Genomic DNA, 9,292 nt, shown 5'->3' with positions numbered 1-9,292 from the left:
AATTATCTACATGTATCAATTCTTAGTATTATTTAAACTAGTCTAATTCTTGAATCACATCAAGTTCTAAATTTAAATATCCTGCAGTAGTATTTGCAGTTCTATTAGCCGAAGATGGAGCATTGAAAGGATTGGTAGGAACTCTTAACTTGTCTCCCTCTCCTTGAAGCATCTGCAAGACAGTTTTCATAGAGGGACGATCCGCAGAATGCCACTGAATGCACCAAAGTCCTACAATTGCTAGCTTCTTTGCAATTCTAAAATCTCCTTCTTCGTCAATTGGAATATGTATGTCTCTCCCTTCGAGCAAACCGTGAATCCAATCTGGATACAAAACTTGGAAATTTTCTTCACCTATGGTTGTATTAGTATTCTTTCTTCCACCAACCATCTCCAACAGCAACATGCCGTAGCTGTATATATCAGATTTATAAGAGACATTCCCAAAATTTCTAGAAAAAACTTCAGGCGCCATATAGCCTAATGTTCCTCTCGCTGCAGTCATCGAGACTGTACTTTGATTTTTGGAACACAACTTAGCTAAACCGAAGTCTGATATTTTAGGAATGAAATTATCATCTAACAACACATTATGAGGATTGATATCAAAGTGAAGAATTCTATGATCACAACCCTGATGAAGATACTCAATCCCATTGGCAATGCCTATAGCAATTTGTTGCAATAAGTCCCAACCAAGGAAATCATCCTTGTTGGGCGGAGATATGAATTTCTGTAGTGAACCATTAGGGAAAAAGTCATAAACCAAAGCGCGATAAAATCCATCCGCACAGAAGCCAAGCAAGCGAACAACGTTAACATGGTGAATTTTTCCCATAGTTCCAACTTCATTAATGAACTCTCTCCCGTCTCCTTCTGTATTATTCAGCATCTTCACAGCAACCATAATTTGGCTCGATAATTTACCTTTATAGACAGTTCCATGAGCTCCTTCGCCGAGCTTTTCCTTGAATTGATCTGTAATTCTCTTGATATCGGCGTAAGAGAATCTTGTTGGCTTTGAAGCTTCATAATCCTTCAAAAAGTTTTCAAGTCTAGTTTGATCTTCACCTTTCATCCTAAAATAGAAGTATACGCGGAAAAAAACACCAATAAAAAAAACCAGCATAGTTGAACCAACAATTGCTCCTGCAAATTCATCATTAAAGTAACCTTCAAAATTGAAATATTTATGGATAGAAATAGAACTCAAGGTATATATAATCAATTCCATTCACCTGTTGTTTCTAAAATAATAGGTGTGTGATTCTTCGATTTGTTGCGTAGCTCATACTCTAAACATCGACTGTCAAAATTTGTTTCAGACCAAGTCAATCTGAGATAGTTTAGCCTTATATTAAATGCATCTATTGGAAAAACTTTATCAAGTATTCTTGTGCAGCGTAATAAGTCTAAATCGACAACACTTTCAGTGGAATCAGCAACATAAATCGGACAAGACAACATATCTTGGGCACCAGGGTTTGTATCGTCCCAGCTTTTGAGACGGTGTTGTCGAACTGAAGAGCAATTAAAGAAAGTAACATTGTAGCTTCTAAAACGAAAATCTGATTGAAGACGGAAAGGATAAAATAACGACAAATTGTGAGTTAAAAGGAGACTAGAAAAACAGTTTTGTGGGTGATATAGAGATAACTCTTTCAATTCGCAATCTATGTATCTGACAGTGAATTTTTCTGGTAGTGAAGGAAATTCAAGGATTTGATTCTTGTTAGGAGAACAAGATAGACGAAAGGGGCATCGAATGGAAGAGTTATTGTTATTCAAACCATTTCCACGTTTTATTAGCTGCAGCAGTAGCAATGCTAATATTGTTTTCAGTAACATGTTGAAGCTAATCACTTTTCAAACTTGTATGATTTCATATATAGCATAGCAAGTCCATTGTGAGGAAAAGTTTGCATTATTGATCCAAATAAATGAACAAAAAGTTGAAACATTCAAAGTCCAATACTATTCTTCCCTTATATTGTATGTACAAAAAGTTGAAAAAATGCAGTTCTAGACAAATTTTTCAACAAATCAACAACTAAAAAATTTTATAATGATTGTATATCAATGAAAGTCAAGAACGATGGCTAAAAGACTTGACTTTTAGAAAGACAATTTTGTCCTTAGATACATGTTATCTTTCAGTTGATTATCACTGAAAATCCATTTTCAGCATCAACAATGTGTAGAGAAAAATCATTCTTATGTTTCCTCCAAATATTCATACTAATTGTTGTGATACTACTGCATAATCATCGTCAAACATGTGATGCAGCAATTACAAATAACCAAACATATTGTCCACCTTCTTCATGCGGTAAAATCAACAACATAAAACATCCTTTTCGGCTTCAGAATGATCCAACAACCTGCGGTGATCCGAGGTTTGAGTTAACCTGTGAAAACAACGTCACAACGTTAACTTTATTTTCGGGTAAATATCATGTGAAATCAATCGACTACAAAAACTATACAATTCGGTTAGTTGATCCAGGAATTGAAGAAGGTGATTGCTCCTCTATTCCACGCTATTACTTTTACACTTCTAATTTCACAAGTTATTACAATTCTAGCTACGAAGAGATTGATCCATATCAAGTTTCCCAACAAAGAATAATTTCTGGATACGATATTTATCTTGATACTATATCATTACCGATGTTCCAGCACGTTATTTACATGAATTGTAGCAATCCTGTACGGGATGATCCAGTTTATTCGGACACAGCTTCTTGCATCAAGTCACAAGGTTCTCAAGGTGGCCATGTTTATGCAATTGCTGGAGATTTGAAGGTTAGTAACTTCAAATATGATGACTGTCATGTGGAGTTTGTTACTGCTATCTCTTTTTTCGGCTATAATAGAAGTGGACTCGGTGGATGGGAGATTCCGAATCAAAAGTATTCGTACAGTGAAATTCATGAGATGTTGAAGGGTGGATTTGAGGTTTCTTGGATGAGTTTTGGTTGTGAAAATGTTTGTGGAAATCCATTTTGCTATTGGAGTGAAACCACTAGGAGTATTGCATGCAACGATCCGGCTGATCAATGTAGAACCACGTTGGGATTTTATGTCAGTTGTGACAAAGGTAAGAACAATTTTACATTTTTAACTTTTCAATTTTACACCTAATTATAATGATCGAATTATTGACATTCACATTTAACCCCTTTTATTACCAAATCTTTATCATGTGATTTTTTTCATTGACAAAGTTTTCGTTATTATGTCCTCCAACTTTGAAAGATAAGCTGAATAAATTTTTCATTTTTATTTCAGGGCCTCCATCAAAGCTTCGAATGTTTATAGAAGGTAAGTAGAAATTTTCATTCTAACTTCTTTAAATTTACAAACTCTATTTTAAAATAAATGAGCTAGTATAATTTTAAGCCTTGCAAATATATTATTTTTTATTAATCCTCGTAAAAAATATTTTATTTTTTTAATCTATGCAAATATATAACTTTTTACATCTAGTCCTTGTAGCTTTGCTTTAGTCTTTACAAAACTTGTTCATAAAAAAATCAGCCATTGTAATTTTTATTTTGGTGTTTATTTAGAAGAACTAAAATAAATTATTACTTTTGTATACAAAGGAGAGTAAAGGATTGATAAAATAAACTTATGCATAACCTCATGCGGGGTGGTTATCCCTATTACATTGAGAATACTTGAAGTACCTTGTTGGACAAAATGAACTCTAAATAAGTACTGATGACTAGCAAAATACTCTTTTTTCTTCTAAAACTTTTGTCTTCTAAGTCATCTCCTTCAGTTAGTGATTAACTTTGTTAAAATTCTCGCAGGTGTTCTATATGGCATTGCTCGAGGTAGTTTTTAAGTATAATGCATATACCTATATTTCATATTGTATTGTTTTTTTGGTAGAATTATATTCACATTACCATTTAAACATTAATTATAACATTCTATTAGTTAATGCTTAAATTAGTGCCTTCATATGTGATGTATAGTATAATGCAGGACTACTACATGCAATAGGTGTGAGAATATATGATGGGGCTGAAGGTATTCCTGAATCTGAACTTGGTATTGAAATAGGAAAAATCATGGGAAGGTATATTTTGTTCTATATATTATCATTAGATTCACTATAGGTCTCTTGGTTTTCATTGTAAAATTGATACATACGTATCGAATAAGACATGCATCAATATATGAAAATATTGAAGATTTTCTTCAAGGGAATCCCCTCGTGCCAATAAGGTATTCATACAAAGAGATAAAGGATATGACTCGAAATCTTAAGGAAAAATTGGGAGAAGGAGGCTATGGCAAGGTTTATAAGGGAAGGCTACGCAGTGGGCCTTTGGTAGCAATAAAGATGTTGGGAAAACCTAAAGGTAATGGAAATGGACAGGATTTCATTAGTGAAGTTGCAACCATAGGAAGAATACATCACACCAATGTGGTGCGACTTATTGGATTTTGTGTTGAGGGATCAAAACGTGCTCTTGTTTATGATTTCATGCCTAATGGCTCTCTTGATAAATACATTTCATCTAGAAAAGATCATATTTCTTTGACATATAAGCAAATGTACAAGATATCTCTTGAAGTGGCTCGTGGAATTGCTTATTTGCATCAAGGTTGTGACATGCAGATTTTACATTTTGATATCAAGCCACATAACATACTTCTTGATGACGAATTTATCGCCAAGGTTTCAGACTTTGGTCTTGCAAAGCTTTATCCAGTTGACAATAGCATTGTAACTTTAACTGCAGCTAGAGGAACAATTGGTTACATGGCTCCAGAACTGTTCTACAAAAATATTGGTGGAGTTTCCTATAAGGCCGATGTGTACAGCTTTGGAATGCTCTTAATGGAAATAGCAAACCAGAGAAGAAATTTGAACTCAAATGCAGATGATTCAAGCCAAATTTTCTTTCCCTATTGGATTTACAATGAATTGGTTGAAGAAAGGGAGATAGAAATATTGGGAGAAGCTACTGATGAGGAAAAGAAAAATGTAAAAAAGATGTTCATAGTTGCGCTATGGTGTATACAATTGAACCCTAGTGATCGTCCTTCAATGGACAGAGTGATAGATATGCTCGAAGGAGATATTAAAGACATTAAAATTCCTCCAAAGCCTTCTGCATATCCAATTGAAATGATTCAATATAATGTAAATAGCTATAGCGAATCTATGGAAGACCCTTTACTTTAGTACTATGCTACTACTAATGATAAAAATTAATAGTGTTCACTTTTTTTTAGTTTTGTTAAGCATTTAAATTTTACATAACACCTAAAAAAATTGTATAATTATGTGTTATTTCTTCATTTCTTGTCACTTCTATTTATGAACACAACCCATTTATTTTTATTTTTATTTTATATTTTTAGTCTTCATAAAATCAGGATTTTAGAGTTTTTTTCATGTTGTATAAAATTCTTAAATTATATACAAGCATAAAATTTATTTTAAACTACCATTAATAGTTACTAAATTTTTTTATAAACAGATCACCTGATCAGAAAGATCGTCGTGGTCTGCAACGTGTTGGGCATTTGTGAACAGGAGTGTACCTGCAAGGTACTCCGATGCTAAAATAAGAATGAGAGCACGCCGAGAAAGTACAAGAAAAGTTGTGAAAGAATGAATACTGAATACCTGACCCTCTAGTGAAAGAGGGTATTTATAGCCTCCAACGCTGGGCCAAGATTTCCTAATTGGCCGAATCCATTAGAGGCCCACGTGTTAGGAAACTGTCAGAATCCTTCGTGGTAGGGCCGAGTCAACAAGTGACTCACATTCTGGGTGAACATAGCGTAGGGTTTGGATGGAGTTGCCCGAATCCTGCGCTAGTGGATTGGACCACGTGCTCTTTAGTGGGCACGTGGGTTTGATGCTTGTAACAACTAGTGTGCGTGTCATTGGGCCTAGAGCGTGAATGGGCCTGCTCGGCCCCAGCTCAGGGATTGTGCCTGCTCGGCCCTAGCTCAGGGAATGGGCCTGCTCGACCCTGATACAAGTATTGGGCCTACTTATCCCAGACTAGAATAGGAGCCCCCCAAGTCTTTGTGGCAATGATATGAGTGTGGAGAGGATATGAGAAGGACACCCTGATCTGCTGTCGCACGCGGATCAAAAACGAGTTATTTTGAATAAAACTGTAGATAGCGACAAGTGACTCGAATATCGTCTCACAAGGATTCTTAGTTGTTACTAACCGAATGGAATTCGAATTAAGGGGGGGTTGTTTCGTGTTCAATTATAAAAATGCAGAAAATAAGTTATTATAAAAAAGTGATTATCTGAATAAGCTGAAACGAATCAACCCACTGTATCAACTTCCGACTTATCATTGATCCCTATAAAATTCCAATTCCCTAAACGGGTCTGATCCTATTCGACTACAAAAACTACTGACAAGCGCAATAGCAATTATACGAAGTCTGTCCCTGAATTCCGGATAAAGCAAACGGATTATAAGCTATTGTGAATTAAGCAAACACAATATGATCGAACGCGACAATGCAAAAGCTACACTAATCACGAAATTGATTCAAGAACAGACAACAATCAAGTTAAAGAATTCTATCATATAAAAACAATTAAATTAAGCAAGCAATTGTAATTATAGATTGAATTCAAAGGAACAGATTAATGGAAAATTATAAAAGAACCTCAAAGCGGCATCTGATTACAGTGAATTGATCCTCGAGGTTTAGTTCTCCATTACCGTACAGAGCAAAAGAGTCGAAACAAAATTGTGAATAGTAAAACGTGATAAACAGTAACACAGCTGCTAGACCTATTAGGAATCAGCCAAAAAACGTTTATGACCCAACTGGGTCGAATGACAAAACCAGGCCCACTACTAAACGACCCAAAAACTGAAAATAAAATAGTGCTGCAGCTTCAAACACAATTCTGGGAAATATAGGTTCCGATTCTGACTTTGACTCCAACATAAAAGTTGTAGCTCTTTCTCTTAGCTTTCCGGAGATTATTAGAACGTCTCAATCGGACTCCCGGAACTCTAGTGATGATCGTTTCCGTGCAGACTGCTAAAGCTGAAAAATAAATACGAAAATCAAATAACAATAAAAATAATTTAAAATATAAAAACATTATAAAATACAAAAATAAGACAAGCAAACCATGGAAATGTATAAGTACAACCGTAGAGGAATGTGCATCAAAATGAACTGATCAAATTCCCCCACACTTGAACTTTTGCACTCCGAGCAAAATGAAAAACAAAACAAAGAAAGCAGAAATACATCAACAGTTACTCATCCTAGGCTACCAATCTTCTTCGGGTAAGTTTGCATCGACAGGTACTAATCTTGCACACTTAGGATATCGTAAGAATACTAACCACAGATATGCAGACATAAGCCTCCTAAATACACAAACTAATTCAAAATATATTATTATACCATAGCCTAACTTACTCATCCTTTTTGCTCTTTTTCATTCAGGCGCAATCACATTAAGCCCGGTATCTCCACACACTTATAGCAGGACGACCGGTTAGTGACTCTGATCCTTTTTCACGGGATTCTGGTACTTGCATGGCATAACCCTTTGCTTACTCAGATGTAGTTGCGGGGGATCGGACCGTAATCCTCCCTACCAAGTTCAGCACCAGAAACCGCTGAACCAACTAACAAAGAGTTTTGAAAACTTTTTTTTTTTTTTGAAGATTACACAACCGTTGGGTTAAGTGACCGGGTGAGAATCACCAAACTTAGAAGGTGTATTACCTTTTTCTTTTCTCTTTTTTTCTTTTCTTTTCGGAACATTCACTTATATTCATCGGCTTCCTGCGTAAAGTGTGTGAGAGATGGTGCCGACTGTTGAAATAAACTACTCAAGAGCTGTCAAAGAATGAGAATTTAAGGCTAAAACATAATAAAAAATTCAAATCGATTTCCATATGCAGGAGACTTACGGTGTTAGAACGATACCGGTCTTGTGAATTTTTCCCACGTCTCCGCAAACTCGACTCAAATCAGTCTATAGCCTAAAGCTTTCAAGAAGATGCATTTTTTTATTGGTTGAAATTAAAACAAAAACAAAAAAAAATTGAAAGAAAACAAAACAAATAAATGATTCTCTCCCCCACACCTAAGACATACATTGTCCTCAATGAAAGAACATTAATATAAAATAAGAGTGAGAGAAAGGAAAGAACACACCCGAGTAGTCAAGGAGGATAAGTGATCACATAAGCTGCCTTTCCCAAAGAGAGGTCTTCTATATTCTCTTCTTCCAAATTGGAGCTCTCATGGAGTAGCTTTTGGTAATGCTCATCGTCCTTAAAAAGTGGTTTAGCTCCTTCGCCTTTTATTCCAGGATCAAAGAATGTTCTTCTAAAAATAAAAGTGTCCAATGGGCACGTGAAGGTGCTCTCATCTTTCACAACATCAAGGAACCAAAGGTTATGGGGCTGCCTCACTACTTTTGCTGCATCTTCAAGTGAGATCCTATGCACACACATGGACAAACTAATATCATAAATGTCATCCAAGGTCCATCCAATTCCTTTGTTATGCTTCTTCAAAACCTGCAAAAACTTACTTTCTTGATCAAAATAAATTTTAGAAGAAATTATAACCGGAAGTTTTTCATTCATCTCTAAATAAGCATATTTAAGATTTTGAGGAATTGGTTTCAGCTCTTAGGAATGTGGTTGTTCTATAAATGATATTTTCCGGGCAGCCGGGGTGTCGAGAGCTTCATCTACATGAACAACTTCATTTGCAACCTCATCTGCAGTAAGAATATCAACTTGCAAGGCAACCTCAATTTCAGTACAAACAGAGCACATTTTAGTGTCAGTACAAACATCACAAGAGTAAACAACATCAAAACCAGACAATGATGGAAAATCATCTGCAAACAAATCAGTACAAGTACCAACAACATTTTCAGAAAGAAACTCTATTTGAAAAACAGAATGCTCTTCCAAGCATTGTTGGTTTGATCCTTGAGCTTGTTGCATGGCATTCATCAAAGTGGCAAGCTGTCCAATCTGTGTTTGCAAAGTCTGGAGAGTAGAATCTACTTGATGTTGATACTGAAGATTATTTGCAGCCATTTGTTTGACAATATCCTCTAGTGAAGGTTCGGAAGGTGCAGAGCACACAACCTGAAATTCCTTCAGATGCTTATTCGGATCCTCACCTGCAAAACCATTAAACCTAGGCAACAAATGTGTTAAACCATATTCCAATTCAAAAGGTGCATCACCCGTAGGATAGTCAACACATAAACCATTATAGTTCACACTAGGGACAG

General features: G+C 35.6%; 1 protein-coding gene and 1 pseudogene across 1 annotated transcript; one reads left to right on the top strand and one right to left on the bottom strand.

Moving 5' to 3' along the window:
• Positions 1–37: 37 nt before the first annotated feature.
• On the bottom strand, positions 38–1,942 carry LOC131596104 (rust resistance kinase Lr10-like). The gene is made up of 2 exons (XM_058868665.1): positions 1,239–1,942; positions 38–1,149 (listed from the first exon to the last, which is right to left on the bottom strand). The coding sequence occupies exons 1-2, from the start codon at positions 1,846–1,848 to the stop codon at positions 38–40; spliced, it is 1,722 nt and encodes a 573-aa protein (XP_058724648.1). The 5' UTR covers positions 1,849–1,942.
• A 224-nt stretch (positions 1,943–2,166) lies between these two features.
• LOC131596099 (LEAF RUST 10 DISEASE-RESISTANCE LOCUS RECEPTOR-LIKE PROTEIN KINASE-like 2.1) lies at positions 2,167–5,347 on the top strand (annotated as a pseudogene).
• Positions 5,348–9,292: the final 3,945 nt, after the last annotated feature.

The sequence above is a fragment of the Vicia villosa genome, linkage group LG4 (genome assembly GCF_029867415.1).
Source record: "Vicia villosa cultivar HV-30 ecotype Madison, WI linkage group LG4, Vvil1.0, whole genome shotgun sequence".
Lineage (NCBI taxonomy): Eukaryota > Viridiplantae > Streptophyta > Magnoliopsida > Fabales > Fabaceae > Vicia > Vicia villosa.
This window is presented reverse-complemented; position numbering and strand designations above follow the sequence as displayed.